Here is a 27,857-nt window from a genome sequence, read left to right on the forward strand (position 1 = left end):
ACCTCCATCTTCACTAACATCCAAGGTGCATTGGCAGTGTGAGAAACTAGTGTTTCATGCTCACACAAAGCACATTATCATTATGTCAGGGAGAGGCTCATTTTGTAGGAGAGATTAGCATGGCTTATGTCTCTCTACACATGACAATGTGGTAGATATGTTCATGAAGGCTTTCTCATGAGAGATGTTAAAAGCTTTTCATAAAGCTTTCGGCTTATTGCCATTTAGGGATTAATTAGCCACATGATCCTTGTACGTGTTCACATCATCAATATAAGGAAGGATTTGTAGTCATTTATATGGTAGTGATATGTTGACGTAGGCTAATGATGGGCTCAACCACTTTTTCCCTCCTTGACAAGTTTTTCCCCTCGAGCATATGTATACACTCTTATGAGTGACTTCTCTTATACTTCACTCATTCTCATCAATCTACTTTGATGAGAATGAGTGAGAGTGCGTAAGTGACCTTATCATGTCACTTTACTTGTACTTCACTCATTCTCATCGATCTACTTTGAGTGTTGTGCTTCTCTATATTTGTGCTTGCTTGCTACATCTGTATGTGTGTTGCTACCTTTGACTCCACTCCAATAGCATATTCCCTTTGAAAAGCCATATTTTAGGTAAAGATCCATCTCCTAGGCAATCCCTATTGAGGGCGATTACCATATGCCACAAGTGTGACTCGAAATTTCAAAGAATATTCCCTCTAGATTTTTTTGATTACCTTTTTTTTTCTAAATTTAAAAACATTGTTGTAAACCTTGCCTCTCAAGGGAAAATAGAAGATCCACATAGTACAAATCATGCACTCTAGACATCTTTATCTAAACAAGCATACAATCAAGATAAATAAACTTGCAAGAGATTAAGAGAGAAAGAGTAAAGACTACGATGATTGCGATAGAGGGTTGCTTATCCCAATCGGGAGTGCTAGATTATCACAAAACTTGAGAAGCATCATCAAAGCTCTACAAAATTGTCTTACATACATTAAGCTATTTTCATATTTGACTAGCTAGATTCAAAATAGTCCTTGGTTTGCTTATACTAACTCCTTTTTAAATCACAACAAAGTTATCTTACTTCCCCATTTGCATTTTAGCATAATGGGAGGCTGCTTTATAGCTATAGCATCGTGACATACAAAGATATATTTAGATTACAAAATATGTATGCAAGCACCTTACAAAGAGATATAGGAGATGCTAACCATTGTGGCTAACATACTCCCCTTTCTAATTGTGATCATGTTCTTGCATCATGAAGATGTCGACTAGGTGCCTCCTAAATGAGCGGTGGTGGTAGAGGTTAACAACATCTTGGTGAGAGAGCCACTTGCATGTTTCTCGAAAGAGTGTCTATGGGGGCCATCAGCCAATGTCTACCATGTCTTCAAAGGTAACGAGATGATGACCATGCATGTCTTATGCCATTTGTTGCACATGTTGGGGCCCTGGTTGAGATCATAGATTAAGTGCTCCCATCTGTCCCATATTGATAGTAACCTTTTTTAGGAGAAGGATGATTAACTAGAAAAACATGCAACTTGAAAATATATTTAAATCTAGTACATAGCCATGGTATTTGTCATTAAAATAAGTCATATAGTTCACTATAGTGGGTGGTTAGTGAGGCTACAGATCCTTGAAATGTGGAAAGTTTAAGAATGGCAGAAACTCCCATGTTGGGAGTTCTTTGAAGTTTGTCCAATGGGCACAAACATAGATCTATCCTTTGAGCTCTTTTGTGCCACATCATAATGTACATGACATGCCATGTTGGCTACCATGTAAGTTGAAGAATGGCAAATACTCCCATGTTGGTAGTTCTTTGAAGTTTGTCCATAGGGCACAAACATAGGATCTATCCTTTGAGCTCTTGCAATCTCCTTTTATGTAGCAACAATGGGAGTGAAATTCTCGCATAATGCTTCTTATAAGGAATACTCCAATGACATAAACGACAAGCAAGTGATTGTCAAAAAATGGTGAGCAAAATTGAAAAGTCTCTCCAACATACATACATTTATTATGTATGCTCTCTCCAACATACATACATTTATTATGCATGCTCTCTCTCTCTCTCTCTCTATCTCTCTCTCTCTCTCTCTCTCTCTCACACACACACACACACACACACACACACACACACACACACAGTGTGGATATGCAAGGTATGAACCATAGGGGAGGTAGAGCACAAGGTTCACTGTAAGTTCAAATGTCCAATGCATTATGAGATACTGGGGGAGATTTCCATGCCTCTTTTGAGAGGGGTTATGACCACTACTAGAGATGTCTCAAGATGAAGCAGAGTATTGAGAAGACATGATGCTAAGAGACGTTGCCTAGAGATCCATCATTGGTTTCTCATGACACAAGCATCCACATCACCCAAGGCAAGACATACAAGATGTTTCCCAAAGATCCATCACTGATTTCTCATAGCATGAGCATCCACATCCATCAACCACATCTTGACACCGCTGCATCGACATCAGCTCTCATAAGCCATACAGAGGATCCATATTCACGTCCCAAAGGAGTCTTAAGTGAGCAAGCCTGCTTTAGGTGCCCCAAACCTCAAGGCATTGAGGATATCAATTGATCTCCACCACACAGCACACTGGACAGAGAACATCCACGAGAATCTCACATGACATGATGTTCCCTCACCATAGCCACATCTACCATGAGGAGGATCGCAATGGATCTCCATGAGATCCTCAGATGACATGATGTGGCCTCACCATAGCCACATATGCCCATGACTAGGCTTATATAGTGATGATTTAATTTTCTATTTTCATGATCTTTTTAGTACCCACGGTATTATTGTACTATTCATCATCTCATAGGCCCTTCGCATCTTTTGTAGACATTAATCTCTCTCTCTCTCTCTCTCTCTCACACACACACACACACACACACACACACACACACACACACGCTCTCCTTAATGTCATTGTAGAGGAAGAAGAGGTATGCCAAGAATCTAAAAATTTATAAAAAAGTGTCCTTTGTGACTTTGTATAATTTTCCTTAAAGCTAGCCTATGGATTTCTCAATTTACTCTCCATAAAACGTGCTTCCATTTGCTAGGGATGGATAGATCTAAACTACCTTTCTTCTTGACAAAATAGGTAGAATGTTGGATTAATAAGGATCTATCGATGAAATTAAAGAATGGGGTGAAGAGAAAAAGAATCCACCTAATTTTAACCTCAGGGATTAGTCAACTACAAAGTTTCCTTTCCCTGAATTCAAGTACCTTATCAGGTTCATGTGGAACATAGGATAATTCTTCGACTTCAACGAGTTCTTGAGGAGTAACTGTGTTATCCTCACCTCCCAATTTCCCTTTCAAACTATTGATATGAAAGATTGGATGAACTCTAACATGTGGAGGTAGTTTAAGTTCATACGCAACCGTGCCAATCCGATGTATAACTCGAAATGGACCACAATATCTAGGAGATAAATTCAAGCATTTTCCTTTTAACAAAGTCTAAAAATCTTTAGGAACTTTTAAATAAACCAATGCTCCTAGTTCAAAAGAACAAATTGAGCGTCCTCTATCAGCATAGAACCGTGCCCTATCCTGAGCATTCTTGATAGAATCCCGAGCTTCAGTCAGCATTTCTTGCATATCAAACAAGAAATCCCTCGATGTCCTTAAGACCGACATCAATAGAACAGACTAAAACCAATAACCATATGTTTAAAACTATTATAGGCAAATTCCATCATTGGAAGATATTTTTCCAATTTAATGCTTGTCCAGAGACACATGCACGGAGCATATCCTCTACAATCTGATTCATGCGCTCTGTTTCCCCATCAGAGTGCGGATAATCAGAGGAATTCATACTCAAAGTAGTTTTCTCGTTATAAACCATTCGAAATAAAGTAGAAAAACATGGAATTATAATAGCAGTAACCAGGGATTCATTGGTGCCCCGACATACCCACATCTGCACATGGAATTATCGGTGTCCCGAGTTACCCATATCAACATAGAGAGTCATCAATGTCTCGATGAGTCACATATGTCCATCCGTAAACCATCAGGTTGATTGTATAAATCACCTAAAGTACGGAACTAGAGAAAGAAATGCCAACAAAGAAAGAATCCAAATTTCCTTAATCTGAACACAACAAGATAAACTCGTTGAACTCTAAAGAAAGAGATTTCAACAAATGAAAATGCTGAGGAGATTACACTCATCAAAACATGCAGGCTATAGATAAAATAAGTTTATCTAGAGAGAATGCCTACACTATAACTTCTAGTAAATTCAGAAAATGAGATTGTCTTTGAATGTTGAGGTCAACATGCTAAGTGATGTAAGCAAAGCAACAATCTTGAGCCCAAATTATCCCATAAGATAATATATGTGAGGGATCACTAGCGTCCCATACCACCATGATACCACCCATACATACCTTACCAATCTGAAACTCCCTAGTATGCCGTCTAGGAAATATGAATAAAATCCTGTATAAAAGGAATAAAATGGCCTTATCCTAGACTTTCACATACTAAAACCTGTCTCTATATATCTGAGACTACATCAAGGAATAACTCTTTCCAAGTGCATCATTAGAAAAGAAATTGAATTATTGGCGCCTTTCTAATGATAACTACCCAATAAATAATAAAGTTAGGGTAGAAAAATAACTCACCTAGATACATAAGTAACTAGGTATCCGAGTTGGAATATGTACAAGAGTACAAGGAACATAGTCCAAAATTACGTGTAAAAAACGAAGGCAAATGCTACCTTCAAAGCACATGAAATTATCCAAAAGATCAAAACCTTATAAAACCATGGATAAAAGCATAGAAGCTCCTTGAATCCATAAAAACCATAGTTGATCATAAAAATCAATGCATGCCATCTAATGGTCATTAATCATGCAAAAAAAAGCATTAAAATTGGTGTGGCCAACTCATCAATCTGGAGTATATGAACGTGGTGTTGTTCAAGCAAAACTCCAAAGTAAGCAAGTGAAACACATGTGTGTAACACTCAATAAAAAACCCCTAGACACAAGTGATCTAGGTAAAACCCGATGAGTCCAAATAAAAGTTAAAAAATATCCAATAAAATCCACCAAAACAAACAGATCAACTAACCCGTGATAGAATTTGTATTAGGCTTAGGAAATTAAGCATAGACCACACTTAAACAAGTGCAAAATAAATTATCATGGAAAAGTGTCAAAGGTGAAACACACTTTCAACATAGATTATAGCCATCAAAAGTAGGAACTTGTCCAAAAAAGAATGGCTAAACAATGGCAAAAAATCATGAAAACATCGTTTAAAATAAATCAAAAAACAGAAATCTTTACTAATATGAAGTATAATCGTATTAATAATATGCGAATAACCCGCATCTATATAATGTCAGCACGAGAAAACGTACTTCAACATTAAATAACCCTAAAAAATATTAAATCCTAGAGAAAAAGAATTATCATATTTTTTTTTCAAACTTTTTCTAATTTTATAGGGCCTTAAAATACAATAATTTTGAATTCCCCCAAACTTATCTTATGGCATTCCAAACCTATATTTTTTCAAAAAAAATTAGCAATTAAATTTATCAAAATACCATTGATATTTTAAAAAATACCAATTTTTAGGATTTCTAAAAATAATTTCTAGAATATCCCTAAATTTTTCTAAGAATTCCATCATTCACGAAATTTCCAATTCCGCTCGACAATTCTCAAATCCAATGAAAATTTATAATTTTCATGGATTTTTTAATTTTTTGGATCAAAAAATATATGTTTAAAGGAATCTGAATGGTCACGGGTGCCCGAATGGACACACCACATGCCAAACACCAACCCCACATTTTCCAAAAATTTAAAATAACCTTTGTCTAATTTTTCACTAATTTCTTAGAATTTTTTAGAATTTTTAATTTACCCCGAATGCATTTAGAATACGAACGGTCAAAAAATTTTGGAATCCCAACGGTTTTCCTAGAATACGGAAAGCCAATAGTTTCGGGAAAATGAAAAGACAAAAAAAAAAACGGAATGTGAAAGGTCAAAACTTTTCGGAATCCGAAAGGTCAAAAGATTTTCCGGAATTTGGAAAGCCAAAAGGTTTCTGGGGAATGCGGAAAGCCAAGAGATTCCAAGAAAAAAAAATTCAAAAAATTCTAGAGTTTTTTTTCTCAATTCTCATATTTTCTCGTCTTTTTCAGGCATTTTTCAAAGCTTTTTTGAATAGATTTCAAAAGCTTTTATTTATTGGAATTTAAAAACTCATTTTTAAAAAAATAAAAAAGTAAAAAAAAACTTAATAAGCTTTAAAGCTTATATAATCAATTTTATGGGGGGGGTGCGATTTTCGCCCGGCGAGTTGCAGTGCAGCCCCCCCTGTTGAAAATAAGGGAGAGGGAGTCCTCTCTCCTCTCTCCTCTCCTTCTCCATTCAACTCTCTTTCCACCCCCTCCTTCTCTATTAACAGAGAGGAGGTTTAATCTTTTGATTAAAGTTTTTAATTAAACTAAGCTTAATCATAATTAAATATTAATTATGATTAATGTTTAATTAAAAAAATCCCTATTAATAAGAGAAGTTTACACGAGCAGGAGAAAAATAGACGAGAAAAATCAGAGTTGAGAGGCGAAGAGGGTCCCACACACACGGGAGAGCGTTTCATGCATCAACATGCTGCCTCCTACTGCATTTTAGCAGAAAATTGAAATTTAATAGAATACACATGGAAAACTCAATAAATGTATAAAAAATACATTTTAAACCATAAAAAATGCTCAAAAAATTCTAAAAATTTAGGAAAAAAATTCAAAAAATTCTAGAAATGTAGGGAATCCATTCCACCAAAAATATCCATAGTAAAATATGTGGTATTTTTGTAAAAATTTCCATTAATGCTTATTTTAAACCATAAAAAATAGCATTAAACTCACATAACTCCCCCACAACGTCGATTCGTCCATTGAATAGTAGTAACACACGTTCCAATCGCCATATCGACAATCCACATGCAAATCATCAACACAAATCAACAAAATAATATTTTTATTAGTAAATATTAAAATTTACTTCAAAAAAATACCAAAAATTATAATTTAAAAAAAACAACAATTAACTAGAGATTGCTCTAATACCACTGTCAAAAATTACAATTTAAAAAAAACAACAATTAACTAGAGATTGCTCTGATACCACTGTCAAAATCCTAAGATCTCTCTAGATAATTGTTATGCATAAACATGCATAAATCAGGCATAAACTCATCCACCCGACCATCCCTAAGCCCAAGGGATGTACACATGAATTATAAAGAAGTACATCATACCTTTACCTTGATGTCCCATACCATCAAGAGGTATAACTCCAATCCAATAGCATGTAGCTATAGTGTGAAATGGAAGGTGAGTAGATATGATCCTCTACACAAGAGACCATAGCCTAAGCCTCTAAGCCTCCAAGCTTACCTTGAGTGTGCCCCATACCCCTATTATATAGGAAGGCCTTCAAGTGACTCTTGACTCTCCATTTCCCATGTGTGACGCTTGGATGCGTGACCCTAATATTAACCCTTAAGGTTAGTCCTAACCCATGCTCCACTAGAGCTTTGTTCCCATGCTTCCATGCTCACAAGCCTAGTGTGGGTTAGCCTCCTAGTATATGCACACATAATGTGCATATAACAATATTAATCACCATCTAGTGTAAACTTTGATTTTTCATCATTGTGATTCTTCAATAATCACGACTGTGATTTTTAACATCTGCACAATCATGGAGGCTAAAACTCACTCAATTGTGCAACCACATGGTCATAGTGTTTTCTCATCATATTTCCAATCAAAGAAACCATTCTTCAGCAATTTCATGAAGTTTCACCACCGTGATTCTTAAAATTGTGCCAATGGTTCATTCATAATAACGAAGAATATTCTTTAACTAGCCAATTGTCCTTGTCTACTACAATCAAAGGAAGTAGTTGCTCAGTGAGTAAACTTTTACTCACCCACAACCTCATCATTGACACATTCCAAGTACATCTTTGCATGGGAGGACCATGGTGGGTGTATGCTCGGTCGACCCATGGTATGACTTATCACCTAGAATTCCATATAGTTTAGTTTCACCAATCGTTTCAACCAGTAATGATCTCGCCCAAATATCCTTTGACTCTTTACAACAAAAGGCTCCAAATGTTTTGACTAAATCGTTTCAATCCTCTCCAAATGTTGACTAAATCGTTTCAATCCTCTCCAAATGTTTCGACTGTAATAGCTCCAACAAGAGTTTAAGGACTCACTCCTTGTGAACTTCATCGTGTATCAGCTTGACCAATGCTCAAAGAGCACCTAATTGTTAATGGATAAAAAAACACATGGGAAGAAAAGCAGGTTAGGTCACTACTGACAGTCTATAAAGGTACACATTAAACCAAAAAGATATGTTAATAGGGCTAGATTGTCAATTCTCCTTTGTATAAACAAGCCATGAAGCAATGGTGTCCAAATCTCAAACTTGGATGGGCGCCCATAAAGGTTCTATGGATAATTAATGGTATTTTCCACTCTAAGAGCATGTGGTAGTGAGGCACCCCCTAGTGTTGTAATGCATTAATGTATTATGAGACGAAGGAATGTACAAGCAATAGACTAAATAAAAGCTTTGGGCACTTGCTTGACCATAATTTAAGTGTGTGTGAATGATGATGGCCATGTATATAAGGTAATTTCTCCCACAATGCAAGTAAACTCTCCCATTGTGCAATTAAGCTTTCCCTCTTGATAAATCTCTCTCTAATATTCTCTCTAATGCATGCTAGTGAGTGTGTGTAAGTGATTTGAGGTGAGGGAAGGGAGTAGTGCCTGTAGTGCAACGCGTGGTGCAACAATGCTCAACGAGAGAGAAGGCGAACGGTAACCTACCCATGGCAATATTGAGCTTGGAGACCTCAAGGGTCATGAGCTCGGCCATCAAAAAGATCCCTATGACAGGTTGAGTTGAGTGGTTCTCTGTTGTAAAAGTGTCAAGCCTTACCAACACAATATTAGATGGTATTGAAGAGGAAGAAGTACAAAGTCAAACTTGACTAAGTTTTGGGATCATTGCCACTTTTCCTCCTAGGGTGCTACAATAATTAAAGCCTTCAAGTAGAAGAGATTTATAGCTTTGTCACCATCCTCTCTCAGATGAATATGAAGAAGAGAATGCCTCTTATCAGAAGGAGGATGAACCTATGTCGGTTCTTGTGAAAGCTAAGACAAAGACAATAACTTATTATGTATCCCCTAGGCTAAATGCACCATTAGATAGAACTCAACTATTGTGGTGACGGGTACATTAATTAAAACTCTTGCTTATCTTGAACATGAGTGGAGTCTTTTTGAGGTCGCTAGTGGTCTTTGTTTCATTATTACTATAGGCATTCTAGCAAGGGTAATCTTGTGGCAGAGTGTTAAGGGTGGATTATATCGGGGAAGAGAGAGATGATGTTATTTCTTTTATTGTTGATGATACGAACAACATTAGTAAAGAGTTTATAGTGAGCCAAAATAATGTTCTAGTAGGTCTTTATGGTCTTGTGCAACTCACTTGTGCCTTGGAAAAATGGTAATTTGTTAGTAAGCTTAGGACCTTTCTTGGCTCCAGCTAGTGCAACCTCTAATGTTCCTAGCTTAGAGGTCATCCCCCAAGAGGCTCCAAGCTCTTTTGCTTTACGATTCTTATGGGAGAAAGGCAGGCAACAAAGAGAAGTTAAAAGGACTTCTATGTCTACAAGCTCTTGGGGTGAGAGGCCATCTCATAAAAAATAACAATTCATCAAGCGAGGAGGATTTAGATTCTTTAGATGACAATGACATCATCACTCCTGGTGGTGAGCTTGACACTTTAAAATCCAAAAAATAAAATAAGGGAGAAATTAAACAAAATAAACTTGTGCTCAATGGTAGGAATTTAAACTTTCTAATGGAAAATATACATCGACTACCTATTGATACACCATCTGGTAGAAGATGGAAGGAGATTAGAGAACCTCACACATTACATGATGTCAACAATCTTAAGAAGAAAAGAAGGTAAATCTCCATGTCATATTCGTTTCATTTATTATTTTGGATTGTCTCTAATCTCCTTCCATCTGGTAGAAGATGGAAGGAGATTAGAGAACCTCACACATTACATGATGTCAACAATCTTAAGAAGAAAAGAAGGTAAATCTCCATGTCATATTTGTTTCATTTATTATTTTGGATTGTCCTAATAAAATTAGCTTTTAAAAAATGGCATAATATCAGAAGTATAAGTATTATGCCATTGGGGTTCACACTCTGTTAAAGTAGGTACATACTTGTGCAGGCAATGTGACCGTAGTTGTGGATCATTATCAAACTAAGAACACATTGTTTTTAGGTTACGAGACTCATTGTTCTCAGGTCTCACATGGCCATGGCACAAAAGTCTATATGGGATTAGGTTATAGTCGAATATGGTCCTAGTCATATGATATGGTCAGTTGGTCATTTGGACCAAGTCGTGGGTTGGTTAATATGGCCCGACATACATCCATGCTAACAATGGGAACTATATATAGACTGGTTTGGCAGCCTTTGTTCATCATCGAGTTCATTGGTTCTTGTAAGCAAGACATCCTTGAAGAGAATGCAAGGGAGAGGGAGAGCTTGAGTTCTTTGCAAGCAAATACACACACATAAGAGAAATCAAATGACACAAGAGAGAGATGGATGGCTGAATTTTCTTCTATCTTCTCTTCTCATAACCATTAACATACAGAGATAAGAGTACATACTATAAGGGAAAGTACTCTCTTTTTCTCTTCTCTATAACCATTACCATACAAAGATAAGAGTACATACTATAAGGGAAAGTACTCTCTTACTATAACAAACTTACAATGGTCGGTCCATAGTGAATTGACTACATGAATTGGCACTATAAGGGAAAGTAATCTCTTACTATAACTTACAACGGTTGGTCCATAGTGTGAACTCGACTATACGAGCTATTGCTACAAATATGCCATTACCCTAGTATTCCAAATCGGCTATCACATAGCCTGTCGTCCATTGGCAGTATAACCATATCTTACCAACCATGCTAGTGACATAAGTGTTGATGCTATTACCTAGGTGGGTCATCAATGTCCGCAGCACTAGTTGATCTCAATATCTTAACACTCTCCCTCGATATCAACTCCGGATAGTGTGCTCCAAGTAAGCTCCTAAACTTGCGAAGCTTCTTTGTACACCAAATTCCTTCGTGATGTTAACTACCTAATACCTGTTGAAATATATACCAAATCTACATAACTTATTAGAATCTTCTCCCTTACAAAGTGAGCATGCAACTCAATGTGCTTCATCCTAGCATGATAGACTGGGTTATTGGTCAGTTGTATATTACTTATATTGTCACAATAAATGATAATGGCCCTATCCATGAGCTCACCCATATCACCACAAGTAGCTTCTAAAACCAGGCTACCTCACAAGCTGGCATGTTGGACCCTATACTTTACCTTTATACTTGATAGATTGTTTCTTGCTACACCAACTCACAGCAATATTTACACCCAAAATAAAACATAAAGCCATTAGTAGATCTCTTGTCTATGACACTTCCAACCCAATCAACATTTGTGTATCCATGTAGCTATATCTCTACGCTAACCTCATGGAAAAGTCCATAATCAAATGTGGACTTTATGTATAAAGAATCCGTCTAGCCTCATCCAAGTTTGGCTTTATGTCCCTAAGAATCCATCTAGCCACATCAAAGTGTGGCTTCCTACGGGCTTGCATAAACTGACTCACAAGTCCAATAGCATAGCTCAAGTCTGCTGGCCTAGTAATGGTCATGTAGATCAAGTTGCCCACTATGCGCCTATACATAGTGGGGTCCTCCAAAATCTCACCTCAAGTTTGGACTAGTAATGGTCATGTAGATCAAGTTGCCCACTATGCGCCTATACATAGTGGGGTCCTCTAAAATCTCACCTCAAGTTTGGACTAGTAATAGTCATGTAAAGATCAAGCTACCCACTATGCGCTTGTACATAGTGGGATCCTCCAAAAGCTCACCTCTATCTACGGAAAGCTTTGTGTTTTGCTCCAATGGCATTGAAATAGGCTTACAGCTTGTCATACCATACTTGGACAACATATCCAAGCCATACTACCTTTGTAACAAAAAAATGCCATAAGGTGGTCTAACCATCTCTATACCCAAGAAATACTACAACTCACCCAAATCCTTCATCTCAAACGTCTACTCCAAAAGCATCTTGACATCATGGATGCCAACATTACTATTACCGATGTAATCAAGTCGTCCACATAAATGACTAATAGCATGATCTCTTTATCTGTCTTTTTCGCATAAAGTGAAAAATCTACATTGGATATCTGAAATTTAATGGCAACAAGGTACTCCTCGATCTTGTTTGACCATGCTCTAGGTGCCTACTTCAAGCCATATAAGGCTTTGCGTAACCTACACATGAAATCTAGGTGTGCATCATTTTCATAACCTGATGGACATCATGTATCCTTCTTCTTGCAAATCACTATGTAAGAAAGCAATCTTTACATCCATCTAATGTAAATACTAACACTTCCACTAGAATCATAGTAATGACAACCCTCATAGTTTTGCCATTCTCATTAAATGAGCTGAATGTCTCCTCATAGTCAATTCCATAAGTCAGTGCATAACCCTTGGCAAACCAATCTTGCCTTATACCTACACACACTGATCCCTATGCTTGACCTTGTACACCCACTTATATCTAATTAGCTTCTTTTTCCTAAGCAACGGCACTTAGTCCCATGTTGTATTTGTATCTAAATGCTACCATCATCTCCTCATTCATAGCATCTTCTCATTTTTTATTTCCAAGTGGCTGCTCAAAACAAGTGGGCTCCAACTCTTGTATTACTTTAATAATGTAAGCATAATTGATGGGCTATATACCCAGTATATCTCAACATGTCAATATGGTATCTAACCCTTCTAGACTTGCGTACACTTGGATCACTGGTGTCCTCAAAACAGCCTTGGTTCGCCTTGCACCAGGAGTAACCATTGATAGAATGCCAAGCTCCTTAATGCTCTACTCAAAGCCACTAGAGTCACCATCCACATATGAGTGACTTGTTAAGACAGATTAAGTATAAAAGGTTGATCTACCTTTTCCTTTCCTTTGCATGATGTATGTGTACCTACATCTGTCCTCCTCAACTTGCCTGACCATGGACTAACATTGGATCCACTGCTAGAGGACTCTCCAAGTCCACTAGGAGCCTTTGATTGGTTGTGGGACAACTTCGTTATTTCTTAGATCTACATCTTTTGTTGCCTTCACCAGTGCATACGAGCTATTCATCTCATCAAAGATAACATCTTTTCTTACTCACATCTTACGATTGGAAGGGTTATAGCATCTATAAGCTTTCTACTCCAAAACATAACTAATAAAAATATATTCATGTGCCTTTGGATCCAACTTTATTCTCACTTCATTGGGAACATGCATATATGCAATACATCTAAATACTTTGAAGTGAGACACATCTGGTTTTATGCTTGTAAATTGGCTCATATCATGAACAACTATTACGCTAGGGGTCTTGTTTATAATGTAAATAGCAATTGCTACTACTTCTACCCAAAAATAGTATAGCATATTCTTTTTAGACATCAAGACACATGCCACTTCTACAATGTGACTATTTTTCCTTTCTGCAACTTGCAAAGTGTGACTATTTTTCCTTTTTGTAACACCATTCTGTTGCAGAGTGTACCTAAATGTAAATTGCCTCTTGATTCCCTGCTTTCTCAAGAAATCATTGAACTCATTAGAGAAATACTCTCCCCCACCATCTGATCTTAGGCATTTTATTTGCATGCCTTTTTTCTCTCGACCAAGGCTTCAAATCTCTGAAAGTAAGCAAACACCTCACTTTTCTCCTTTATGAAATAAACCCACAATTTTCTAGTGTGATCATGAATGTAACATAATACCTGCAACCTCCTATAATTATTGCAATCTTGGTCGGTCCCCATACAACCGAATGTATAACATCCATTGCCTTGCACTACCATGCTTTTCATGTGAGACAGCATGTTTGGACTGCTTTTACTAAGCTAGCAAGCTTCATATACTTTATGCATACCATCAACCTTAAACTTCAACAAAATTGCAATAATATTTTAGGCTTGCATAGACTTTAGTTGCCCACATCACTGTATATTCACATGACCAATGAGTTTATGCGATATGTCAATATTTATAATGACACCTATCCCATGCATAAATAGTATGCCTTCAGCTCATGCATGTTAATAAGAGTATATCCTATAAGGGAAACCACTCTCCTACTATAACTTACATTGGTCAGTCCATAGTGTGAAACTGACTACATAAACTTGCGCTATAACTATGCCATAACTTTACTAATCCAAAGTGGTTGCCACATAGTCTATCATTCACTAGCAAATATCAACCATGATCTCACCAACCATTCCAGTGATATAAGTGCAGATGCTATCATCGAGGCGGGTCATCAATGTCTGCAGCACTAGTTAAGCTCGATATCTCAATAATCCTTTGTACAAAGTCTATCTAGATCACCATCAATGCTACATACCCAAAGCAGAGGTGGGTAGAAAACCATCAATTTTGTAATCAAAGTTTGTAAGTAGTAATTTTTTTTAACTCTTCACATCTTTTTGTAATCCAATGCTTTATATTATGAAGATTATGCTATTGTTATTTCTTACACTATTTGGCATGGTGCCAAACCTTGAAGGTAAAGTTTATGCTCTAGGTTCAAGGAGTGCAACGATCATACCTTAACCAACAACTAGAAATATAAGGGAAAGTATTCAAAATAATAACAATAGAAAATATTCAAAGCGGTCAAAATGTAAAGATTTTTACGAGTAAATATATAAAAGAATTCACAATTTCTTAATAGAGAGCCTTGTCATCATTTTAAAGTTTGGTTTGACCTATATCTTTTTAAATAGGGAGACTAATTTACAAATAATAATAGATGAGAAGAATAACACTTATGTACCACTTGAAAGGACCATTATCACCAATTTGCAAAGGGAACATCATGTTTTTATGCAAGAAGAAGTCTTTCAAAATTGGAGGTTTTGTGCTAATGCTTATGAGCTCTTTATAATGAGTCGTCTATGTTATTTGTTGGCTCTAGTTGACTAAAGGAATTTAGGAGCCATTCCTTGATCGATCCCTTTAGTGCTAAAATTTTGAATCTTCAATGGGCATCATTGCACTCTAAAGCTTCACAAGAAGCATTCAATTTCGAAGAAGGCTAATCCAAGTTACAAATATTTGTAAGTAATGGGAAGGCCAAGGTACCTTATAGAGGGGATGGTCACTGAGCAATCTTGGTGGAGGGAGCTTTTCTTGGCTGCCCTCTCTCTCTACTTGAACAATCTCTCTCTAACTATTGCCACCACCACCATCGTCGCCCAACACAGTCTACACCACCCTCTCTCTCCTTCTCCCACCCTCTTTCCTCCCCCTCTCTCTCTTTGCTCCCTTTCCCTCTCTCACTCTCTCTAGGAGTGTGGTGTGGGCTATATCCATCTCTATATCCTCCTCTCTCCTTCTCTCACCCTCCCTCTCTCTCTCTCTCTCTCTCCCCTTTCACTCTCCCACCCTCCCTCTCTCTCCTTCTCCCACCCTTCCTCTCTCTCCTCTCTCTCCCTCCCTTTCACTCTCCCACCCACCCTCCCTCTCTCTCCTCTCCACCTTCTTCCCTCTCTTTCTCTCCTTGTCCCACCACCGCCTAGCCCACACCACCCTCTTCTCTCCCCCTCTCTCTTCCCTTCCTTTCACCCCTCTCTCTCCTTCTCTCACCCTCCCTCTCTCTCCTCTCTCTCCCTCCCTTTCACTCTCCCACCCTCCCTCTTTATCCTCCTTCCCTCTCTCGCTCTCTATATCCTCCTCTCCCTCTCTATCCTTCTCTTACCTCTTATTCCCCTTCCCTCTCTCGCTCTCTATATCCTCCTCTCTCTCTCTCTCTCTCTCTCTCTCTCTCTCTCTACCCATCTCTTTACTTACTCTCTCTATCCTTCTCTTTACTCTCTCTATCCTCCCCCCTCTCTCTCTATCCTTCTCTCTCTCTCTCTCTCTCTCTCTCTCTCTCTCTCTCTCTCTCTCTCCTTCGCTAACTCTCTCTATCCTTCTCTCTTTTGTATATCCTTATCTCTCTCTCTCTCTCTCTCTCTCTCTCTCTCTCTCTCTCTCTCTCTCTCTCTCTCTATCCTTCTCTTACCTCCTATCCTTCTCTTGGCTCTCCTTCTCTCTCTCTCTCTCTCTCTCTCTCTCTCTCTCTCTCTATCCTTCTCTTACCTCCTATCCTTCTCTTGGCTCTCCTTCTCTCTCTCTCTCTCTCTCTCTCTCTCTCTCTCTCTCTCTCTCTCTCTCTCTATCCTTCTCGTTGCTAACTCTTCAGTCCATCTCTTTGCTCACTCTCACCTCTCTCTCTCTCTCTCTACCCTTCTCTTTGCTCTCTCTCTCTCTCTCTCTCTCTCTCTCTCTCTCTCTCTTTCAGTCTCTTTTTTTTACTCACTCTCTATCTTTCTCTCTCTCTCTCTCTCTCTCTCTCTCTCTCTCTTTCAGTCTTTTTTTTTACTCACACTCTCTATCTTTCCTCTCTACCCTTCTCTCCACTCTCAGTCCCTTTCTTTGCTCAAGCTCTTTATCCTCCCTCTCTCTCTTCCCTTCTCTTTGCTAACTCTCTCTATCCTTCTCTCTTTTGTATCTCCTTCTCCTACCTCCTACCCTTCTTTTGTATCTCCTTCTCCTACCTCCTATCCTTCTCTCTCTCTCTCTCTCTCTCTCTCTCTCTCTCTCTCTCTCTCTCTCTCTATCCTTCTCTTTGCTACCTCTTTAGTCCATCTCTTTGCTTACCCTCACCTCCCTCCCACCTCCCTCCCTCTCTCTCTCTCTCTCTCTCTCTCTCTCTCTCTCTCTCTCTCTCTCTCTCTCTCAGTACTTTTTTTAGCTCACTCTATCTTTTCTCTCTCACTCTTTGAGTCCCTTTCTTTGCTCAAGCTCTTTATCCTCCCTCTCTCTCTTCCCTTCTCTTTGCTCTCGCTCCCTCTCTCGCTTTCTCTCTCACTCACTCTTTCTGTCCTCTTTGCTCACTCTCTCTATATTTCTTTCTCATTTCTCAACAAAGCTTAGCTTACTTAACTCATGTTTTGTGTACAGATCATTGACTTTACAAATGCTTCACTACCTTATTCATCCACACAATATAGAAAATATCGATTGTTTATTGGTTTGTACTTATATAACATCGTTGCACAGGGGAATGATGTCTTATTGCAAAATCCCAACATGCGTTGCTCTCACCCTCTTTCTTTTTTAATATGAAAAATAAGATCATGACACAATCATAAACAATTGCTACAAATAAGATCATGACCCAGTCAATTGAATATTCACAAATAAATATGTTTACTGCACTACAATGAAATCTTCATCAAGACACCCTCCACTACATTCTCTTCTAGATCAATACAAACAATGTTCACACCTAATTTTTATGCTACCATAGCACAATCTCCACATCAAGCATAAAGCTCTACTAACACTTGTCCTTGCTTTACATGATGGCTCAACAAGCTATCCCAAAAGTCATGTCCACCTACAAAGAAAACATCTCTCTTACTTCCACCAAAAAATGTAAGGCCCTTATTTAGGAGCACATGAAGAGTTAACTCCATACCTCGCCATACTGTCCCATCTGAGCGTTTGCCTCACTACATCATGTTGCAAGGATCAATGATATAATCAGGTGAGAAAGGTTGTGTATGATTTTGTCCAACTATGCTCATGAAGGTAGCAATGATGAGGGTATATATCTACACAAGAGTATGAGATGATTTTTTATAGCAAAAAGTGATGCTCAATGGAAACCTCTATGGTTAGTGTTGCTTACCTCTTGTCCAAAGGCCTAAGGCCTTTCCAATCTGTGTTGTACATTGCACATTCACCAAGGTGCACCAAGGTGTCCAAGGAGAAGTCAGAATGCTCGGCGTGAGAGCTATAATGGTTACCACATAATACCGATGATAATAATAGAGCCATTATTGTCCAATATGGTCTCACAAATTTGAAGCAATGCATGCTCCTCTCCATCTACATGGCATTAATTAGAATGACATATACAAAAAACGTAAGCATGACATACACACACACAACAACACACAACGTCTTAATCAAGGGAAAATAATCTCATTACTCACATGTGCAGAGATTCCATGGTGGGACAATGTCATTAGGGAAACTATAAACAGAACCTCCTATGGGCAACTTCACTACAATATAATCACACGCTATATTTGTATTGACACCTTTAACAGTAAAGGTCTTATCTCCCACATGTTGACCTTCAACAACATATCAAAGACATGTTCTAGCTTCGGTGGACACTGCTGGTTCAGAAGTGCATGCCCTATCTTTAAAGGATCCCCAACACATGCCATCATCTTTGTAGAATGATGTCCTGCCACACCATGTTGACTAGAGTTACATATCAATTGTTATTATAGGATATAGAAGACACACCTTTACAATCATTTCACATGTGGTCACAATTGATTATTACACTTGTTAATGCTAAGGCTTCTATAATGATAGAGGAACTAGCACTTTGATGTTCGCTGGGGGAGCAGTGAGGATTACTGTCATGGTACGATGAGACACTTCTATAAAGCGTACATTTTAGAAGTGCATGCACCACACAAATACTTTACATTATCATTACCAATGAATAAAATCATACCTGGCAAATTCATTTAGATTGGAGTCAGGTCACCTAGGCTACATGGATAAATTGGTCGCAATGGTGCATTTGGCGCTTCACATCTTGTTGCTAAGCTTATTTGAATCTATAATTTAATTTATGTTAGTATGCAAACAATGTAACAATAATACCAATGAACCACAAGTAAAAGAGTGCCTTGCCTGTGTTGCTACATGATCAACTTCTTCAATGTTTGGGGTTACCTCAATCTTGTGTGTGCTATCATCAGAATCACTTTCGTCATATTCTTATGGAGAGGTATTCGTCCTCTTCCTGTAGTGACTTTTCTTTTCCCTTTTCCTTTATTGCATCCTTTTCTGGCACTTTTTCATGTAGTGACTTCCCTTTCCCTTTCCCTTCGTTGCATCCTTTTCTGGCACTTTTTCCCCTTCATCATTATCATCCTCTTCATCTTCATCATCCCCTTCATCTTTCATAAAACCTTTACCTTTGCCTTGAACATGTGATTTGTCATGTAGACTTCTAGGCTTCATAATAGAATTCACTATTCGAAAAGATATAAGAAATAATTTTTAAATTAAACTGAAATATCTAATTATATAGTTCATACCATGATTGATTACTTTGCTTTACAAGCCCGAGTATACATCTCCTTCTCGCTCTTGGGGAATTTCCCACTTGGAAAGTTAAGGAACAATGGGCATCTCTTGTATATCTTTGCATCCCAAAGGTCTCGAAGTTACTGCTGTGCTTTTATGTTTTGGATTGCGCCATTCTTTTAAGATTGCAGGCACATTTGCAATAGATCGCTCTGCATGGCACTTACAAATCCATCTACAAATTATTGCATCCGTTCAGTTTATAAATATAAGAGTAGAACCAAGTAGTAAGTACGGTTTATAAAATTTTATGCACCTGAACACAATACGCTTTTGGTAGCCTCACGATAACAGGGTTCGAAGCTACCACACCCTGTTTCTTTAGGGATCCCACCATTTCCTTGAACAGCTTCCAAAATACATTCTCTTAAGATCGGCGAGGTCATTCAAGAATGTATATGGAAAAATTACCTTGTACTTTTTTGATATTTTTGTAAGGACGGCTACACTTTTGCACATGACTCCTCTTCGAAGCCAATCCCTAAATATACTTGCATTTGCTGCATTGCCATTGAAATTGTTATTAAAAAAAATAGAATACGTTGTAAATATCAAGAAGATAAGAAAAGTAATTATTACATAATTTTAGGGATTTGTGAATCCTTGAGTCTTTGCAAATCACCATTAATCAAGATATCCAAAATCTGTGCTTTATGGTCATTTGGTAATGAGCTAGCTGCCAAGATGTATAGCCTATAACAACCCGGTTTTAAAATATCCAAAATCTATGCTTTGTGGTCATTTGGTAATGACCTAGCTGCCAAGATGTATAGCCTATCCTCTTTCAAACAACCCGGTTTCTTGTCCCAATTAACTTTCATTAGTCGTCTACAACACAGCACCATAATTAAATCGCAACATTAAAACCATAAAATGTTGTTGCCTATGAAATAGATAGAGGAAATAGTGTAGGATTTCTTTTACTGAAAGAAACCTTCCTGTTGTGCAGGGTTTGCAATCCCCGCAAGCCACCTTGTAGCATGCCTCCACTTTCTTTCATCTTTATAAAATGCCATTCTCCATCTCTCTTCAAACTCTTGTGTAGGCAAACTATCTACTAGGGGGGGTAAATATCTTGGGTGGCTGCTGTGAGGCACTCATCCTATTATTCACGAATTACAACATTAGTGGATGATATGCAAATGTTTATCATATATTGCAAGTGTTTAAAGATTGAAGGTTTACCTGGAATACTATTTGGGAAAGTTCCAAAAGCTCACATAGTTATACCAAGATGGGTGGCCCTTTTTTTAATGTGTCGAGGCATGCTTGTCCATCCATGCCTTGGTCATCTCTCTAGTGTGCTTCATAATTATTTCTTTATTTGCTAGCCCAAGCATCCTAATAATGAGGCACACTTTTTCCATAAGGGAAGAAGAAACATAGCCCACTTCATTCATCCTATGGCAACAAAATTTAAGGTTATGATCAAGCGTCCTAAAATGAGGCACACTTTGTCCATAAGGGAAGAAGAAACATAGCCCACTTCATTCATCCTATGACAACAAAATTTTAGGTTATGATGAAAGATTGAAACATAGTACGTCGAATATTCCTAATTCAAACAGTCTTAAAACATATATTCTCTTACCTATTTAAGCAAGCGATCACTCTGTGAGAACCTCCCCCTCACTATCCTCATTGAATTGAACAAGGATAACATCAACATAAGGATGTCTTGATGCGACATTCTTGCATGCTACAGTTAGATAGTGCAAATCTAATTAGTCCCAAAACTATTTTATAAAACAAAAGATCGCATTAAAAAAAGTAGGTAGTTTAAATAGACTCACATTTATTAATCTTCTCCATCCATGCCACAACTTGATGATTGACGTCCCACACATACATCTTGTTGCTCATGAATTCTCACTCTGTGCCTTTGATCATATTCTCGAACTCCTCATTTTTCAATCAATAGATGTCATCCCATGCAATAACATCATCTTGAGACACTTCTCTAACAGGATTATGGGATGAGGAGATGGAGCAAATGAACGTGTATCTATCGACAACATAGCCATTCGTATAAAATTCCCTTGCCAGCTTCTTGTACCTAAACTGCACTCTTCATATAGAGGGGTTAGGCACAAGTCTGCACAAGGGAATAGGTGGCAAAGGAGTGGATTTCACCACCTACAATGCACACACACACACACACACACACACACACATTATGCTTGATAATGCTTTTGATAATCCAAAAGATACGTTATGTAAGATTTGATAAAAAGTGGTTAACAATTACCTTCACTCTATTAAGACTGTCTTGTAGGAGTTCTAATTTGCAAGTGAGTTGTAGGACTCACCATGAAACCCTCTTCATTCTTGCCTTCTTTTTCAAATCCCTCGTACACCTCTCCTACTTCCTTCGTTTCTTTAATGGTTTTTGAAGAAGAACCTTTCTTTGAAGACTTAGCAACTCGACTTGGATTCCTTTGAGGAGGACTCCAATCATCGTCTTCCTCTTGCACTTTTTTCCTCTTCTTGCTACTTGTCACTTCTTGGCTTGCTTGCTTGGCAGGTGTGCTCTTTACATGTTTTACACAAAAAAGTGGATAGACATGCATCTACTTTTCTAAATTTAGTGGGTAACCATGCAGAATAGCTTTTTGCTTTTTTCTTTATGTATCTATAAATTTGATCCATGCCTCTTACTCTAATGCTCACTTCCAAATCTTGTTGCCTCCCTCGCCCTCTCATTGTATTTCTCTCCCTCTCTATCGTTCTCTTCCTTACAACCCTCACGACTATCAACTACCTTTGTTCATCTCTAATGGCTTCTTCTAATGGCCCTAGCTATACTCTAAAGGAAACCTTGGAAAGGGTTTGCAAAGATTTATGCAACAAAATGGGCGGAGATGCAAAAGAACATCTCAGAATCACGGCAGCAGAGGCCCCCAATCTTTGGACAAAGATGCTAGCAGATGAGCCTATTGATTTTGGAGATTTGTTCGTATGGAACATGAAGATTGGAAGCACCATCGGTACTTGGTGAAGTTTCGGATATATTGCTGAAGAGACGGAGGAGCCCTTACGGGAGGAGTTAAAGAATAAAGTAGCTGAAAAAAGTGTACAGGTGTAGGTAGTTATAGTATGTTTTCAATTTTAAACAATGTTAGATTGTTGTAGCCCATGTAATAACCTTTTTTGGAATAAAGTGGTTTCAACTATAGATCGCTATGTCTTTTGTATTAATTGTGGGTTTGTTGTTGTTATGATTAATTATGTCAAATTCTTGGTTTATTGTATGTTTTGAATAGCAGCGTCATGTTCTTATCTCTCTCACTCCCTCTTCCTCTCAAATAATTAGGCCATGATCTCAATCATAATTGAAAAATTATTGACCTTAATAAATTTACATTCTTTATTGCTTCTTAAGCAAGGCATAGTAGATAGCTTGTATTTATAAATCTTGAAATTATTTCCTTTGTTAATTGTAATCACATGCAATGATATGCCGTTACATGCAAAGGCTTTAGATTCTATGAAATCACATGCAGAGGGCATGGAGTACCATGCAATCACATGCACATATAATAACATCCAAATGCAATAAGATCCACATGTAATAACGTCTGGATGAAGAGATTATGTATAGGGAGGGTGGGACAAGGAGAGAGAGGGAGGGAGCGAGGGAGGGTGAGAGAAGGAGTGAGAGGGAGGGTGGGAGAGTGAAAGGGAGGGAAGAGAGAGGGGGAGGGAAGAGAGAGGGGGAGGGAAGAGTGAAAGGGAGGGTGGGAGAGTGAAAGGGAGGGAAGAGAGAGGGGAGTGAAGAGTGTGGGAGAAGGAGAGAGAGGGTAGTATGGGTTGGGCGGTGGTGGGACAAGGAGAGAGAGAGAGGGAAGAGGATGGGAGAAGGAGGAGTGACGGAGGGTGAGAGGAGAGAGAGGGAGGGTGGGAGAGAGAAAGGAAGGGAGAGAGAGAGGTGAGAGAGGGAGGGTGAGATAAGGAGAGAGAGGGAGAGTGGGAGAGAGAAAGGGAGGGAGGGAGAGGAGAGAGGGAAGAGGGTGGGAGAAGGAGAGGAGGGAGGGAAGGGTGGGAGAGCAAAAGGGAGGGAGAGAGAGGAGAGAGAGGGAGGGTGGGAGATAGAAAGGAAGGGAGAGAGAGGATAAAGAGGGAGGGTGGGAGAAGGAGAGAGAGGGAGGTTGGGAGAGAGGGAGAGGAGAGAGAGGGGGTGTGAGAGAAGGAGAGAGAGAGAGGGTGGGAGAGTGAAAGGGAGGGAAGAGAGAGGGGGAGGGAAGAGGGGGGGAGAAGGACATAGAGGGTAGTATGGGCTGGGCGGTGGTGGGACAAGGGGAGAGAGAGAGGGAAGAGGGTGGAGAGGAGAGAGAGGGAGGGTGGGCTGGGTTGGGCAGTGGTGGACGGAGATGGTGGTGGCAATAGTTAGAGAGAGATAGTTCAAGTAGAGAGAGAGGACAACCAAGAAAAGCTCCCTCCACCAAGCTCCCTTAAAAATCACACTCCCTTGTAGACCTTGCAAAGTTATCCCTAATGTCACCATCTACCCCATAGAGTTATGAGAAGTTATGTGTATTTGGCAACATCACACATGAGTTTATTATAAGTGAGTATACCTCGTGATGCACACACTTTGTATTTTTTATATCGTCTTGTAAGATAAGGTATTCTTTTTCCAAATACTTTAGTCCTTAAGAGTGGCATAATCAAGCCTAAAACACCTATTCATATCTAAAGTGAGGTGTGGCATCCCACACACTTTTGAAGTAGTCGTCGTGAGAAATGTGGTGTTTATAGGATCATCCATATAATTTGAAGGTAGGGTTGTACAAAATGTGGTGTTTGGTAGGATCATCAATATAATTTGAAGGTAGGGAGATTTAGTATTAGCCATAGATTTAAATATTAGTTGTGTAATTTATCATAATAGCATTAGTACTGTGATGTGACCAATAACAATGGCCAATGAGAAAAAGTAAAGTAATATCACATAATATGAATCAAATTAGACATGATTATCTCAAATAAATGGAGAGTCTATCTAGAGCAAAGGTCAAAGGCTTACAAGAGCTTGTATAACTTTGAAACTAAAAGTGAAATTATAAAAGAATAGGATAAAGTTCTTGCCAGCAACTAGCTATGTAGATGTTGAGAAGGGAAAAAAGTACAGCATGATTATAACCACCCAAGTTTTGTGAGTTGACACTCAAAGATCAAATTTTGCTATCATTTGAGGATCCTTTGTGCTTGTGTATATACATGCACGTTTTTGAATTTTTGATGGGTGAGTTAGCGTGAGTAGGGTGGGCAACCATTCTACTACAACAACAACAACAAATTCTTCGCACATGCTAGTAGTTTGTATGAAATCGATCACAACTTCGCACATGCTACTAGTTTGTAAGAAATGGATCAAGATATATATTTCCTCTCTTTTGTTTTCAACATACAACATAACTGAATGGGGGTTGGACTAACTTTTTGCCTTAGCTCGAGTAGGGTGGGACACCATTCTTCCACAACAACAAATCCTTTGCACATGCTAGTAGTTTGTACGGAATGATCAAGGTATAATTTCCCTCTCTTTTTGACTTAGCTTGAGTAGGGTGGGCAACCATTCTACCACAACAACAAATTCTTCGCACGTGCTAGTAGTTTACAACAAATCCTTCACATATGCTAGTAGTTTGTACAAAATGGATCAAGGTATAATTTTCCTCTCTTTTGTTTTCAACATACAACATAACATAATGGGGGCTAAGCCTTACTTTTTGCCTCAGGTTGGGCAACCATCTACCACAACAACAAATCCTTCGCACATGTTAGTAGTTTGTACAGAACGATCAAGGTATAATTTTCCTCTCTTATTGACTTAGCTTGAGTAGGGTGGGCACCATTCTACAACAAATCTTTCTCACATGCTAGTAGTTTGTACAGAACAATCAAGATGTAATTTTCCTCTCTTTTTGACTTAGCTTGAGTAGGGTGAGCAACCATTTTACCACAACAACAAATTCTTTGCACATGCTAGTAGTTTGTATATAATGGATCAAGAGTATATATTTTATACTCTTTTATTTTCAACATACAACATAACACAATGTTTCAAGTCATGCCTTGCTCAATGATGTGAATACACTTGAGAGATGATCTTTTAAATGTTGATGATTGTAGTCCAGCATTGTACCTGGAATCTGTAAATGGTAAGCCATAAGGTAAGAGTGTTAAGTTACAACTCTAGATTATTGTTTTATTCTTATCGAGCGGTATTGCAAATCTTCAATCCAATGAGGAACATTATATTACTCATTTTGATTAAGCCATCAAATGTGTGGACTTTAGCCAATCATTTGACAAAAGTGCATTTTATCGATTACTTTAATAAACACTCTGGTTGACTTTTTTTTTTGGGAACTTAATTATAATTATATTTATAAACTGCGCAAAAACATATATAGTAGTCTACTTTTTATAGCGGCCACTCAAATCCATCACAGTTCACTATTAAGTAAACCACCAAATCACAATTGAAGAGGTAGTGGAGGCTCTAAAGTTTGGGATAGGATGATTGCAGATACTAGGGCAATTTAACACTATGGTTAACGTTAAGCTATATCGTATAGAAATGGATTCAAAACACTATGGTTAACGTTAAGCTATATTGTATAGAAATGGATTCAAAACACTATGGTTAACGTTAAGCTATACTAGGGCAATTTAACACTATGGTTAACGTTAAGCTATATTGTATAGAAATGGATTCAAAACACTATGGTTAACTTTAAGCTAAATTATATTAACTCTAAGCTATATTATATAGAAACGGATTATTATAATTATACCTTGGCGTAGAAGGAAAAGACGACGTTGTCGGCGTGTCGTGTGAGGGTAGCGTTGGAGACGTGGAGATGGTGCTGGTGAAGCACAGAAAGCATGGTGGAGAACAGGACGGGGTCTGTGTGGGACGTGACGGCGTTGACAAAGGCATGCTCAGAATCGCTCACGCTGATCGAGATCACCCCTTCCTCTTCGACGACACCATTAACACAGGTTTTTGCTGCTGCTGCTGCAGTCGCTGATGCATCCTCCACACCTTCATACGCCTCCACTTTCTGCCGCTTCTTGCCTATCCTCTCCACCTCCTCATCCCTCGCATGACCCTCCGATATGGTTTTCTCCAACGTTCTTATGTAGCTTATGGTAGCATCTATCAAGCTGCACCTGTCGAACTGCAACACCATCAAACAGCACCTTGTGATCATGGCGCTTCAAGCCCAAATGCTAATTATTGTTCATAATTTGCTACTAATCAATTAGCCCAATCGCTAACTGTTTATAATCTGCTACTCATCAAGCTCATATGCGATAATTGTTCATAATCTGTTAGCAATCAAGCTCAAATGCTGGTTGTTCATAATCTGCTCCTAATCAAGCTAGTTGTTCATAATCTGCTACCAATCAAGCTCAAATAATGATTGTTTAAATAATCTGCTACTAAACAAGCTCAAGCGCTAATCATTGTTCATTATCTGCCACTAATCAAACTCGAAGGCTGATTGTTTGAATAGTTTTTGTTTTTGTTTTTTCGAGCCGGGGTCAGAAAAGAGCAACCTCGTTCTGAGACTCGAACAGAGAAACGCTTAAGCTCAAAGGCTGATTGTTTGAATAGTCTGTCCCTAAACAAGCTTAAGTGTTAATCATTGCCATCAAGCTCAAACGCTGATTGATTGAATAGTCTGCCACTAAACAAGCTCAAATGCTGATTAATTTGCCACTAATCAAGCTCAAACGCTAATTGAATAGCATAGCAACCAAGTTGTTAAGGCAGCTATCATAGCTACCCTGTGACTTAATAAACAGCCTAATTACTACTTGAGCTAGCTTAAAACAGCTATCATGCAGCCTAATTACTGATTGAGCTAGCTTAAAACAGCTATCAAGGCTGCCTAATTACTGCTTGAGCTTAAAACAACTATAATCATGGCTGCCTAATTACTGCTTGAGCTTAAGGGAGAGCTATCATAGCAAGTTAAGTGCTTGACGACTCAAAAAGCAATAAAAAAGTACACAAGTTGCATGTATTTGCAGAGCATAAAAACCTTGTGAATGTCAGCTTGGGGCAATAGAATTTCCAGCTTGGAGAACCATTTGGCCATATTCTTGCGGCGAAATCTTTCTGTTAGGGAAGCATTTCTGTTGATAGGAGCTTTCTTGAGGTGCTCAACAGTAACAGGAACAGGAACAGGAACAGGAGACACTAGAGGGCCACCTACATCTGCTGAATTGCTCAGTACAAGGTCCTCCATCTCTCCAGAGCTTTGCTGGTGGGCAAACAGAAAGCCTTCTCCCGATTGCATCGTTGTTGGCAAAGATGCAGGAGACCT

At 38.5% G+C, this 27,857-nt stretch overlaps 1 protein-coding gene across 1 annotated transcript in view; it reads right to left on the minus strand.

Annotated features, from left to right (window-relative positions):
* Positions 1 to 24,966: 24,966 nt before the first annotated feature.
* The window catches only part of LOC147614220 (uncharacterized), a 3,027-nt gene continuing 136 nt past the window's right edge, over positions 24,967 to 27,857 (minus strand). The window contains exons 1-3 of the mRNA XM_086780765.1: positions 27,573 to 27,857; positions 26,316 to 26,702; positions 24,967 to 25,667 (exon numbers count right to left, since the gene is read on the minus strand). The exon at positions 27,573 to 27,857 is cut by the window's right edge and continues 136 nt beyond it. Of these exons, the coding sequence (XP_086636891.1) occupies positions 25,584 to 25,667; positions 26,316 to 26,702; positions 27,573 to 27,830 (729 nt within the window). The 5' untranslated portion in view covers positions 27,831 to 27,857 and the 3' untranslated portion in view covers positions 24,967 to 25,583. The remainder of the gene's footprint in view (positions 25,668 to 26,315; positions 26,703 to 27,572) is intronic.

This window comes from Cibotium barometz, chromosome 42 (assembly GCF_041138505.1).
Source record: "Cibotium barometz isolate CiBa-2024 chromosome 42, ASM4113850v1, whole genome shotgun sequence".
Lineage (NCBI taxonomy): Eukaryota > Viridiplantae > Streptophyta > Polypodiopsida > Cyatheales > Cibotiaceae > Cibotium > Cibotium barometz.